The 14,450-nt window shown below is 33.8% G+C and overlaps 1 protein-coding gene across 6 annotated transcripts in view; it reads right to left on the bottom strand.

Annotated features, from left to right (window-relative positions):
• Window positions 1–960: 960 nt before the first annotated feature.
• LOC123698457 (myogenesis-regulating glycosidase) overlaps window positions 961–14,450 on the bottom strand; it is a 35,741-nt gene continuing 22,251 nt past the window's right edge. For 4 of the 6 annotated variants that reach the window (XM_045645086.1, XM_045645087.1, XM_045645088.1 and 1 more), the window contains 7 exons: window positions 8,220–8,358; window positions 6,392–6,614; window positions 5,761–5,940; window positions 4,048–5,459; window positions 3,317–3,494; window positions 1,835–1,979; window positions 961–1,790 (listed from right to left, as the gene is read on the bottom strand). In XM_045645086.1, coding sequence (XP_045501042.1) covers window positions 1,840–1,979; window positions 3,317–3,494; window positions 4,048–5,459; window positions 5,761–5,940; window positions 6,392–6,614; window positions 8,220–8,358 — 2,272 coding nt within the window. In that variant the 3' untranslated portion in view covers window positions 961–1,790; window positions 1,835–1,839. Of the gene's footprint in view, window positions 1,791–1,834; window positions 1,980–3,316; window positions 3,495–4,047; window positions 5,460–5,760; window positions 5,941–6,391; window positions 6,615–8,219; window positions 8,359–12,126; window positions 12,223–14,450 lie in introns of those variants that run through there. The other 2 variants (XM_045645091.1, XM_045645090.1) reach the window with 2 other exon arrangements.

Raw genomic sequence — 14,450 nt, forward strand, 5'->3', positions numbered from 1 at the left:
ACTGAGCCATATAATTATATATTATTATAGACACATTCAATTTGCTGAACCTTTTTACACGTAGGTACCTACTCCATTTTGACTTTGTGTCTTATAAACATAGATACACATCTATACTAATACCATAAAGCTGAAGAGTTTGTTTGTTTGAACGCACTAATCTCAGGAACTACTGGTCCAATTTGAAAAATTCTTTCAGTGTTAGATAGCCCATTTATCGAGGAAGGCTATTGGCTAAATATCATCTCGCTAAGACCACCAGGAGTGGAGCACTGCGGGTAAAACCGCAGGGCACAGCTAGTATAAAATAAAACCCACAAACTGTAGCGATCATTTTATTTACACAAAAACATTGGCACATGGTTATTATTTATCTAAATACATAAATAATTAATAATAAACTTATCGACTATATTTCGTTTTATTATGTTAAGAACTATAGAAAAAAAACTTCCATATTTGCAATTAATACCTACATCAAAAAATATTTATTTTAATTTAATACTTGATTAATCACAATTGCATTATCAATTACGCAGTAAATAAGACACAGCCCTATTTGATAAAAATATTGTTTGTACAAAAATCTAAAGTAAGACTAGATCGGAATTACAAAAAGAGGAAATATAAATAATATAATATTGCGTCACCCTAATATAACATAATATTTAATACACATGGTATTTTGATGGTCGGACAATAAAATCATTAGGGCCGATTTTTCAATCCTTGGATAAAATTTATCCGTCCAATAAAGTACCTATTACACCAACATTTTAAAATGTCAAAACTGTCAAATACGAATAATTAGAATACATTTTTGAAATGGTATTCGATGAAGCTTCGTAAAACCAAAAATATTTTCAAAAACGTAAATGACTTTAATCTATATAATATTATTTACGAATACGTGTAGAAAATCATATTTTATTAAAACATAAATACTTAATTAATATTACAAATATGTATTTTAATCCGTAATATTGGAATATTATACACAATTTTTATATTTTATTACAATGGCACTTAATGTCTAAAAACATAAATTAGTTTACGCATTTGGCTTGTTATAAATGAATAATAAAAATAATATTATACTGCTTATATAATATTTAAATTACATTATCTTGTACATAGCGTAGGTTTCCTTGAGGCAGTGACGTCGAATGCTTTTTTAATTATTATAATCCGATTCCTAAAATATAAACCCGATTTCCAAAATACAGGTTGTTATAATTATGGAGAAAAACATCGATCCTTAAAATAGCCTGATCGTTATTAATGTTATTTTTATTATTTAAACTTAAAGCTAGCTTCACGGACACTTAAATACAAAAATGGTCCCATCTTTACTTTTAAATCACTTGGCTTTGACTCTATTCAAATCTAATAAATAATACTCTAGCTCAATTCCACAATGGCTAACAATTATAAAGTTAGGTGTATAAATTATCACTTTATATGACAAATATAAATAAAATGTATACCTTGATAAAATTAGTCAAAAGTTTTAAGCGTTGGTGAATATATCGGATTCTTCTTTGATTAACGAACTAACTAACAATGAAATTCTAAAAAAAAACATGGCGGATTGTTCTCCGAAATATATTATTCTATCCTATCCAACTTTATTGTCCCCAATTTTATTCTATTTTCCTATTTATTTCGCCGAGTTAGATCTTAATAAATTATTAATATGATAATTCATATTAAAAATTGACGACTTTTATACTTGTTTTCCGTGTTTCATCAAAATCCTTTCATCGGCTTTATTTATTCAAAATTTTCCAATCTTTTTACCATCAACTTTATTTATTCCGATTTTTCCTCTATCTTTTATCACTTGAACCTCATATCATCAGGTTTCCGTATGAAGTAGGCGACTCTATCGAGCGGCACCTTGTACTCGTGCATCCAGCGATTGCCCTTCCGAAGGGACCCGTCGATGCCGTCCTGCCAGAGTCCACTGGGTAGGTATACTGGAAAATATAATTTTATTTTATTTTATATAATACTAGCGGTCCGCCCCGGCTTCGCCCGTGGTACATATTAACGTTTTCTCTACATAAGAACCATCCTCGTACTTCAAGGAATATAATAAAAAAAGAATTATCGAAATCGGTTCAGCCGTTCTCGAGTTATGGAATTACAACGAAAAGTGGCATTGATTTTTTTTATATAATATTAAACATATTTCTTACATGATATAATTTACATTAATGATGCAATCATAAACTCGAAAAGTTTAAGAATTTATGAATATAATATTGCTGGTGGGGGTGTATATTTGAATTGTCAAAATAGTATTTTAAAGAACAAAAAAATTTGCTCAAGGCAAGAGTTTGGTTTGTGTCGCTATGGCGAAAGACGCAGGCTCGAATACTGCTACTTCTTGTGAAAATAATTTTTATTAAAAAATCTAACTAATGACAACTACTAAACAAACAGCTTCATAGTATATCCTCATCCTCCCGTTACTATCTCCATCTCCAAGATGTTCAAACAAAACCTTCTCACATAACCTAGCTACAGTAACAAGCCTCACCTTTGTATGTGTGTGTGTATGCTCACCCTCCCGCACACCTTCTCGCTTGTTAACGTTTGTGTGTGTGTGTGTGTGTGTGTGTGTGTATATCCTCACCCTCCCGTACACCTTCTCGCTTGTTAACTAAGTGTGTGTGTGTGTGTATATCTTCACCCTCCCGCACACCGTCTCGCTTGTTAACTAAGTGTTTGTGTGTGTGTATGCTCACCCTCCCGCACACCTTCTCGCTTGTTAACGTTTGTGTGTGTGTGTGTGTATATCCTCACCCTCCCGCACACCTTCTCGCTTGTTAACGTGTGTGTGTGTGTGTATATCCTCACCCTCCCGCACACCTTCTCGCTTGTTAACGTGTGTGTGTGTGTATATCCTCACCCTCCCGCACACTTTCTCGCTTGTTAACGTTTGTGTGTGTGTGTGTGTGTATATCCTCACCCTCCCGCACACCTTCTCGCTTGTTAACGTGTGTGTGTGTGTGTGTGTGTGTGTGTATCCTCACCCTCCCGCACACCTTCTCGCTTGTTAACGTGTGTGTGTGTGTGTGTGTGTGTGTGTGTATATCCTCACCCTCCCGTACACCTTCTCGCTTGTTAACTAAGTGTGTGTGTGTGTATATCTTCACCCTCCCGCACACCGTCTCGCTTGTTAACTAAGTGTTTGTGTGTGTGTATATCCTCACCCTCCCGCACACCTTCTCGCTTATTAATTAAGTGTGTGTATATGTGTGTGTGTGTGTGTGTAGTCTAGTGTGTGTGTGTTTGTGTGTATGCTCACCCTCCCGCACGGTACTGCCGCGCTGCAGCACGGGCGCCACCACGATGTCCCCCCCCACAGCGAACTCGTCGCGCACCTGCAGCGCCGCCTCGCCCTCCGCGCGCAGCCACAGAGGCCGCACCAACGGCAGCCCCTCCTCTAGGGCTTCGCGCTTGTATTTCAGGAATAGGGGCGTCACCTAGAAAAATATATAGGCATTCACTTGAAATATATAGGAAAGCGAGAAGACAGAATCAAATAAACGTTTTTTCATTACAAAAAACAAACGAAAATCGCACACAAAATGCTTCGGGCGTGCAGCCAGCTCTATCGAATTATAAGACGTTGTCACGTCAAAAAATAATCACGTAAATCGGTTCAGAAACCTCGGAGTAATCGGTGTACATATATAAAAAAAAAGACGTGTGGCACTCGGGGACTGCCGCGGTAAAGCTATTGCATAGCATGTCTTCAAGCCACACCTCCGAGCCCATCGGAGTGGAGAGCGTGAGGTTTTTTTTGTTATGGAATTTCTAGATTCGGTCCTCGCGCTCAAGGCCTGCGATAGAAACTATGCAATAGCTTGTCAAAGAAATAAATAGATTTATTGATATATTTTATGAAATCAATAAACTATAAAATATGTACTTAAAAGGATAAAATATAAAACAGTCACATAAAGGCTTAAACTATAATTTAATAACTTCTCGATAGATACAATACAAAATAAATAAATAAAAAAAAGGACTCACCAGTTTTTGTCGCAACAGTGTCAAATTTTTGGCCATCTCCAGAACCCTCTCGTCGTTATATTTACTCGGTAAATGCGTGAACTTCATCACTGGCAAGAAAGTCGCCAGTTGCAACCACCGCATATATAACTCCTTTTCTGGTAATGCTATACCGTTTTCTTGCGTTGTGTTCGTTCCATTTGCATCCAAAGATCCCTTAGCTGATGGCAAGAATTGTTCACTTCCAGGCCAATAAATATCCCCACCAACTGCTCCTGGCATTATAAACGGATACCCGTTCACACCATACGTTAACATCGTCGGTATCACTGATTGCAAAGCTTCCCAACTCGACTCGAAAGGCGGCAACGACACAAATATCGGAGGCCTCGGCAAACTGACAGCAGATGACACCCCAATTATATTCAAATTCTTCTCGAACGCCTTTATGAATGCAGTTTTGTACTGATCAGGGTTGATTAATCGTTTCTCGCATCTATAGTAGTACGGCATATCGTATGCAGTTCCTAAATCGAAATAGAACGAATCGATGTGATATTCGTCCATAACCACCTGTAGTTTATCGTAAATCCAAGCCTTCGCTCTTTCGTCTGTTACATCTAAAACCCCAGCGCTATCAACTGATTTGAAACGAGTCAAAGCTGGTATTCGTCTATCCCCATTCCTTTCTGTAATGAGCAATCTCTTTTGTACTGTGTCAGCAAAATTTTCACTTTCCGTACTGATGTATGGTTGCACTGTGAACGCGACTTTGAAACCTCTACGATGCAATTTATCTACTGTCGTATTAAGAGTGCTAAAACGCTTTACATCAACTTTAAAATCACCAATCTCATCTTGCCAAAACTCATTGACTAGCACGTGACCCTGTTTTAGAAAACCCAAATCGATGACATCTTCTGTGTATTTAGATATTGTTTCTGCTAGTAATTCATGTTTGAATCTGGGCGCTATTTGCCACACCGGTTCTGATATTAACGATTCTAGGGTTTGCATATCGGCTGGTTTTAGTCCATCCCAGAGAGGAGCTCGCCTATGACTGTGTATGGATGAATGTAACGACTTCATGTCCATCGAAGTGCAAATATTGTACCTCATTTCTGGGAATTCGGTTAATTTATTAGCGTACGCAAACTCATCAAACTGCGCTTTAATGCAAATCTGTTTTTTCCCGTTGTTCACTGCTAAGTATAGTGGAGTTTCGTCATCTATGATGATGGCTGCGCCTTTAGAGTTGATGAAATATCGTGTGAGGACATTGCCGAGTTGTGATTTCTGCATGTCTCCAGTAATGAAGGGAGTGTAATCGATGGCTCCGGAGTCGAGAGGCCAGGTGAGGTTGATGGATTGGCCGCCACCATACCAATGTACTTTGGTTTCGCTCCAGTCGAAGCAGTCGTTTGGAGTTATATCTGTAATAATTTATTCTTAATTTTTAAAATACTTTATGATGTTGATTACTGAATAGCAAAGAGAATATTGTATCGATTTCTTTTTTTTTTTTTGTTCAGAACATGTAGAAAATGATATTTTAATTTATATTTTATGGATTTAGAATGAACAACCGTTGAAATGTGGTTGAAATTAGTAAATTAGCAACAAACAAATTATTCTTATACATATATCAGTAAATCATTATTAAAGGTACAATAATAATATTTCAACATTACAATTAATAAAAATTACAATGATATAAAAAAAAAAAAATCTCACCATGTCGCAAAGCCTTCCAATGCACAGAGTAACACGTGGTATTATCAACCCCAGGGTCGTGCGGCAGACACTTAAGGTAGAAGCGCAGGTTGCTGAGCCACTCGAGGCACTCGGAGCCGTCGGAGAGACGGTGCTCCGGTAAGCAGGGGAAGGCTTTTTGCTTGCCGTGGAGGTCGACAGCTGGGATGGATTTATTAACAAACATTAAATTGTGTTTTCGATTAGCAATCTATCGAAAATCGAAGAACAGTGATAATATTATTTCAAAAATCGTCAAATAAATTATTTTAAAATTTACCTATTATTTACTAAGTCACACGTTGCAAGTTGCGTGATACAGTTATAATTACTTCACGTGTTAAGAGAATTGAAACCACATCCATCATAATATGTCAATTTATATTATGTTATTAATTAGTTCATACAGTATGATGTTTTAATTCGTCCTTATTTTTCAATTAACTCGACTAGTCATTAATTATTAAAAAATACTAGATGTAAGCGTGTAAGTAACTAACTATCTACCTACCATGTAAACCACAAAAACATTGGCAAAACAAAAACTAGTCACTTTATTAAGACTTCCTATATTAACACTATATTTAGTGATGGTGATGACGATAAAACTTACCAAGATTAGCTCTCAGTATCTCAACATCATCTGCATTAAAGATCCTTATAAGTCGCTTCGGTTCGTTGAACTGTACGCTTTCAAAGTACGCCTTAGTGAGAGCTTTCTGTTGATACAGTGTGTAAGCAAAACCAATGAAGAATGCTACTGCAAGGAACATTAGTAGCACAAACGCTCGTAGTTTGTAGTCTGTTGGCTTCTTCCTCATCTTTTGCGGGATACTCTGTAATTTTAAAGTAACTTTTGGTTACTGATCAGCGATTAAAAAATATGTGATGGATATTATTTCTCTAGATATGTTTATCCGCTAAACACATTTTGAATCAGTTCTTCCTAATATGCACAATTTATTTTTCATAGAATATATTATTATTTTAATTTAATTTAATATTTCTGAATTAGATACATAATAACACATTACATAACAGCTGATTATATCGAAAACATGATGCAATACGTAAATAAGAGTATTCATAATAAATTCTATAAAGTCATTTATCAACATCTTGAATCTTTAAACAGTCCAAGAAAATATAATTTATTATAAAATGTAATTAATATACACGACCATAAAATGAATTATTGCTTTTTCTGTTCTTTCTGTGGTGATTTTATAGTCTTCAAAGTATGTAAAGTATTGTTAAAGAGGAAATTAATAGCACAGTTGACAGATATATACTATATTGTGTTAATAGTGCAATGTAACTAACTACTTTACTTCAAGCTAATAAAGTAAATAAGGTGAAATGATTTTATATAAATTTATAAAGAATAGAAAAAATTCGATCACGAGGCGGGACTTGAACCCGCATCCTTCGCGCCATTCCGGGGCGGATGCCTAACCAACTCAGCCACTCGTGACCCGCCTGAGCAATCGAATTTATTCTAATCCTTTCAGTTTTATGTGTCTTAAGGGACACACCGCGCGCCATCTATTGAGATGATTTAACAACCATCTCAACCAATATGAAGCACTTTTCAGTGAATACAATATTGTAACGATGGAACACGACCTTTTCTTGAATTTATATTTTTTGGTTTTTAAGGCATTCAAATGCTTTATAAATATAAATTTATAAAGAATAGAAAAAATTCGATCACGAGGCGGGACTTGAACCCTTGAAATGATTTTTTTTAAGATTTTACTTAACTAGTTCTACTTAAATCACTATTAAGTAATGAAACATAATTATAACTACACTAGCTTACCACCCGCGGCTTCGCCGCCGTATAAAACCTAATAAATTAAAAAATAAAACCTTCCTCTTGAATCACTCTATCTATTAAAAAACCGCATCAAAATCAGTTGCGTAGTTTTAAAGATTTAAGCATACAAAGGGACATAGGGACAGAGAAAGCAACTTTGTTTTATACTATGTAGTGATAACTAAATGTCAGATAATTATAACTCTTAGATCATTATTACTTAATGATCTAAGTTATAACTACATTACTAAATGTGAGATAATAATAATTTGTATAAATGCTACTTCTGTCGGAATGGTATTTTATAGAGCGATTTTAGATAGATATATATCTGAAAATATTTTAGTTTATTAAGCGTGGATCAAATAAAATCTTCCGTCCTATGGACTACGAGAGTGATAAATTACAAAGAGCACTTGTGCTTGTTCATAAAGCAATGTTGCAGTCAAATGGCTAAATTAGCCGTTTTATTAATAGCCTAGGCTTAATTGCACATTTACAAAAATATACGGAATACATCTCAACTTGTTAAGTACCTATTCATACAAACATATTGGAAAAAACAAAGCAAGAAGTATTTTACTTTAGTATTTTTTAATACTAAAATCATCCATAGACTCACCTGCAGTTTCTCTTTGAGCAAGCTGGCCAATGAATTAACGGAGGTGACTGAATTACTCGGCGAATAATCGTCTTCATCCATACTAAACTCAGACCGAGACCGTCTTGGGTACTTCTTGCGCGGGGATCTGAGCGGTGTTCTGCAACAAATGTGGTGATTAATGAAATAAGTCTGACTTAAAAATATTTTTATTGACTAGACTTCTTTTAGAAGTGCTTTTGAACCATCATAATATATTATAGATTGTCCAGAAAGCAAATATACAGAGAATAGCTGGCAAGAAAGTCTAGTAGTTCTTTTTAAATCATATCCATTCAAAAGTCGTAGATATATTGGGAGGATTTTAAAGAAAATAATTCTTCCAAAGTTGGTTTAAAATAGCCCATACGAAGTAATCTTAAGTGAACTCCATTAAACACCTGTGTGTGTCAGTTTCCTTATTATCAAACATTTTCTGGAAGGTCGGTGTGACGTCATCACACCGGTTCAAACCGGTTAACGGAATGTTGATATGATTTTAATGAGCTTATATAATACTTTGTTGTTTACAGATTTTTTATTTGTTACTTATGTAGATCCGAAAGTTAGATGACGTCTGAGTTGTTTACTTGTTGTTGTTTTTATTTCCATAGCTTTAATTAAATAATTACTTTGTTTAATATTCGAATGATTTACTTTAGCTGTAACATACCTGAGTACTGAGTAGTAAGTTACCAGCATTACGAATAATCATGCGAATCAAATTTAATTATCTACATAATGATATTATAGAGTTTTTATTAAGTTTATTCTGATTCATATATTTCCGGCTCCGTCACAAAATACTAAACTGAATTGACACGAATTTCTTATGATAAATGTAGTATTTGGTTATGACTTATATTATAACTAGCTTTCCACCCGCAGCTTCGCCCGCGCAGTCAAAGAAAAACCCGCACAGTTCCCGTTCCCGTGGGATTTCCGGGATAAAACCTATCCTATTTCCCGGTAGCCTATGTCCTTTCTCGGGTATCAAAATATCTCTAAACCAAATTTCATGAAAATTGATTCAGTAGTTAACGCGTGTACCTATATTACATAATAAATACATAACGTGTATATTGAGTAACAGACAGACAGAGTTAATTTCGCATTTATACCTATTAAATAATAAATCTGTAGAAGGGTCAATTCTGTTCATTGAAAATATTGAAAAAATAAATAGCAGGGGGTGTTACTGGATCGATACCAAGCCCAAATATGTGATTAAAAAAATTTTTGTCTGTCTGTCTGTCTGTATGTTCAGGCATCACGTGAAAACTAACGGTTCGATTTCGATGAAACTTGGTATAATTATTATTCCTTATTATCCTGGGCATAAAATAGGATACTTTTTATCCCGGAAAAATACGTAGAAAAAAATAAATCTTAATTTTTCTTAATTTTTCCGCGCGGACGGAGTCGCGGGCGAAAGCTAGTACCTAATATTAGTATGGATATCCAAATTTACGCTATAAGTAATAAGACAAACAACGTACGTGCTTAAAACCAAATGTAACGACAAAATATAATAAAATGCGATAAACAATGTAATAGTAACTGCTTAGCTAGCAATGTAATTGCTTACTTGTGAGAATCTATGTATTTATAAGTATAAAGCATTCCAATATATTATTATCTATATATATAAAACTCAAAGGTGACTGATATAGTGATCTATCAACGCACAGCCCAAACCACTGGACGGATCGGGCTGAAATTTGGCATGCAGGTAGATGTTAGGACCGAGGCGTCCCCTAAGAAAGGATTTTGATCAATTCTACCCCCAAGGCGATAAAATAGGGGATGAAAAGTATCATGTTTATTTATCTTTTCCACGCAGGCGAAGCTGCGGGCAACAGCTAGTTATTTATAAAATAAGGAAGTTCTGTTTCGTTGGTGACCCGGTAAATCAATTTTGATAAAAATTTGCGAATATACATATAAAGTTAAATATCCTAAGCAAAATGGGCTAATTCTTTCTCAGTAAATTGTGTACCTATATGAAGTAAAGTTGCTTCGGGAGAAAGCTGGCTTGAAAATAAACAAACTTTCGCAGTACTCTAGATGTATTTCCTTATTCTTCATCTAGCTTCTAATTGCTTTAAAACGTTTTAAATTATTTTATAAAATCTTCACAAAAAAATCACTATGCTCAAGTTTTGTATAAACAGCAAAATATAATATATCTATCCTTATTTATGTCATTTGTTCAGATTAAATAAATAATGGTGTACTAATAACATAAATAAGCTTATCTATACTAATTCCAATGTACTGTATCCATACTTAGTAATATAATATGTACGTCTCTTTGTTACGCTTACGTCTTGACCGTTGAATCGATTTTAATAAAATTTCATGCAGTGATAGTTTTATTTCCACTTTTTCGCTCTAGGTTTTTTTAAAATAGAGCGGGTAAAGGCTGGTCACCTAATGAGGTGATCACCACCGCCCATGAGCACTCACAAAGTAACCGTTCTCAGGCCGTTACCGACAAAAAATTAAACCGATTTTTATGCAACTTGATGCGTTGATAGTTTGAAAGTTAGTTTCATTTTGAAAGCTTATTGCATCTAAAATAAGAAAATACCGGTAAATAATAAGTACTTTCATTGTTTTATTTCGGTTGTCTTTCAAAATACAATATATAGCTAATTAATTTATAAAGTTTTATAGAGTAAACTGTCTGGAATGAAATTAACACACACAAACAAAAACACTAACATCTATTACATATAATAAATCTGTAGAAGGGTCAATTCTGTACATTGAAAATATTGAAAAAATAAATAGCAGGGGGTGTTACTGGATCGATACCAAACCCAAATATGTGATTAAAAAAAATTTTGTCTGTCTGTCTGTCTGTCTGTCTGTCTGTCTGTCTGTCTGTATGTGAAGGCATCACGTGAAAACTAACGGTTCGATTTCGATGAAACTTGGTATAATTATACCTTATTATCCTGGGCATAAAATAGGATACTTTTTATCCCGGAAAAATATGTACGTAGAAAAAAAATAAATCTTAATTTTTCTTAATTTTACCGCGCGTACGGAGTCGCGGGCGGAAGCTAGTTTTTAATATAATTAAGAATGAATATTTATAGAGGCGAGTGTTTTGAACAAACAAATAAATGCAGTAAACTATTTCATATCGATTACGTTTTAATAAGAATTTATTTGCCCGCGTAATGCTAATCACTCATTGAATTTATGTCGATTGATAAGCAAGACTACATTCGTTTGGAACATGGAAAATATATTATGAACATTATCAATAGAATTAAATACAAAATCAAACATTCATTTATTAAACGTTTGGAAAATTTTACCACTGGGATGGAAAACAGGTTTCTATTGAGAAGAGCAGGCAAGAAACTGTGCAGACTCTTTTTCATGTCAAATGGTACATTTTTGTCATATCGCTAAACCTTGTTTTCCCGTATAACTAATACAAAAATTTCATCAAAATCGGTCGAGCAGTTTTACAGAAGTTTGGTTACAAACACTTTGACATGAAAATTTTCTGTCCGAGTAACACAGTCAATGGTTGAATGTCCATTTTTTAATATTAAGCAGAAATAATTCAAAAAAAAAAACAACATAATGTAAGTTCTAAGATAAAATACACGTTTTCCTTTTGTTTTATCACGCCACCATTATTTTTTTGTTGAACTTAACCTGTTCTAAGTTATACCTATTGAAAGTCACATTCATTTCATTTTATTACTTTTCGATATTTATGTAGAAACCTAATTGGCTCAAATTTCTTATTAAAAATGAACATAAATATATGGAAATAATTATAACCGTTACACTTAATAAAAAAATCGAACAAAAACTTACTGTTCAACCGACACAATCATAATATGATTATAACGTTACTTACAAAAATATTCACAACCACAATCACAGCAAATAGATCAAAGATCTATAGATCGGATCAAGAGATCTCGGTAGCGGCGCGTGCGCTTGTCAAAGCATACTGACCGGTATGACGTGACGTCTCTACCTATAATGTTATACTATGAGCGCGGATTTTGAGTGCAACTTTTAAATTACTTATTCTTCACATAAAGTATGAATAATAGTATCATTATAAAATGTACTCATTACTATCGAATATTTTCTTCGTATTGTAGAGAACAGTTTGATTGTAAAGATTGACATTGTATAATTACATACGTTAATTAAGCCCTAATTAATATAGCAAGTTTTATGTATTTACTAGCTGCTCCGCGCGGTTTCACCCCCGTGGCTCCACTCCTGTTGCACGTAGCGTGATGAAATATAGCCTATAACCTTCCTCGATAAATGGGCTATCTAACGCCGACAGAATTTTTCAAATCGGACCAGTAGTTCCCGAGATTAGTGCGTTCAAACAAACAAACAAACAAACTCTTCAGCTTTATAATATTAGTATGGATTAGTATGGATTAATGTTTATGTGTGTATGTTTCGCTTCTTCATACCTTTATATTTAAAAATTATTTAATTACATATATAATAAATCAATATAAATATAATAATTAGTTTAAATTCTTAGAAGCCTTGCACGGGAAAACGCGGTACACGTGTTAACGCTCCTTTTTAATAGGATTAAAAAAATAGTTCGGAAAATAGGAAACAAAAGGAAAATTTTCTCGTACATAATATAATACAAGTAAATACAAATAACGTATATGAAAAAGCAATTTAAAGAAATAAAGAAAGAGATAATAAAAAGTTGCACACTAAATATTTGTATGGGTCATACTTTCTTCGAGACTTTTCTAATCACGGTCAAACGGTCTGTCATCAAACAAACAATTTACCTATTAAAAATAAATAGGTAATTAATTATCGTTACTTTTGTAATCAACGACACATTTACACAAAATGCATGATATCAAATTCCGACTGACGACCTATTTCATTGCGTTTACTTAATAGAATGTTATACCTAATTATTTTTTCTACGCAGTAAGCGATTAACAATACCTACAAGTTACTTAATCAACAATAAAAGAACAGTACAAAATTATTTGGTAAAAGGTTAAAAATTTAAACTTATTAAAACTTCTGCATATCCTTTGCTTTCTAGACCTTTCTTCTTACTAGCTATTTGGTACAGACTTACTGCACTAAATTCGAGCATTTTTTGCATTTGATTTTATGATGAATCTGATTTTTTTATTCTTGTTAGTATATTTTTTAGTTCAGTGAGGATATGAGGATTAATCATTTTAGTTTTTCTTATAATTATTTAATTTCAAGGTGAGTCATGAGTTACCTAATAAAATGTATAAATTTATTTCAAGTTCTCACTTATTATTAATAAGTATACTGCTATATTACTAGGTTACGTTAAACTATTTATAATTCTAAGATTTATAAGCACTTATAGGGATAAGTCCTTATAAGTCCGACCAGGTGAGTCCACCCGGTCAGAATCGGGGCGAGCGAGTAATAAATTGTTTATGTATACCTATTATTAACCCTGTTTCATAAACGATTCACAGCGAGGATATTTTTCCAGACGTTCACCTACAATATTAAAAAATAGTACCGTAGTCGTCGTAATACCATCAAAACCAATGTCTTATAATTTCTAAATGAACCCATTTTAATTTGTTATTCAAGGGTTGTCAAAATTATTATTTCAAAAAGGATTCCCATTTATTTCTGGCAGCCCTACATTCGTCCTGCAAGACGGATGGTATCTTGCAATCGTAAATTCGTAATAGTCCCGATGTGTGTCAATTGGTTATTTACTGAGATCAACCACCTGACGAGGTTGCATACAAATAGAAGAAGAAGCAGCTTAGTGATTTTTTAGAGCTATTACAGAGTTTCTTGCCGGTTCTTCTCTATAGAAACTTTGCGTAATTTCTATGAAAGGTGAGTGGTGACGATATAAGGGATATCCAAATGATGTCGAGTTGCTATTATGCTTGAGTTGCTATTATTGTAACTCAAACTTTGATTTATTAAAGTAGTCACGAGACGTTAGAGACGCTTTTGTCACGCCAAAAAAAATACTTAGAAATAATTTAGCATTGGTTCCTAAAGCAGTTCCTACAGGGACTTAAATTTACAAAAACATACATAGAATTAATTTAGCATTGGTTCCTAAAAGAGTTTGTACGGGGACTTAATCCCCATGTAGTTTACGAACCAGTAAACATTTAATTATGTATTTAGAAGATTTAAAAACAAAGAAGCACATTTCAA

The sequence above is a fragment of the Colias croceus genome, chromosome 16 (genome assembly GCF_905220415.1).
Source record: "Colias croceus chromosome 16, ilColCroc2.1".
Taxonomy (NCBI): Eukaryota; Metazoa; Arthropoda; class Insecta; order Lepidoptera; family Pieridae; genus Colias; species Colias croceus.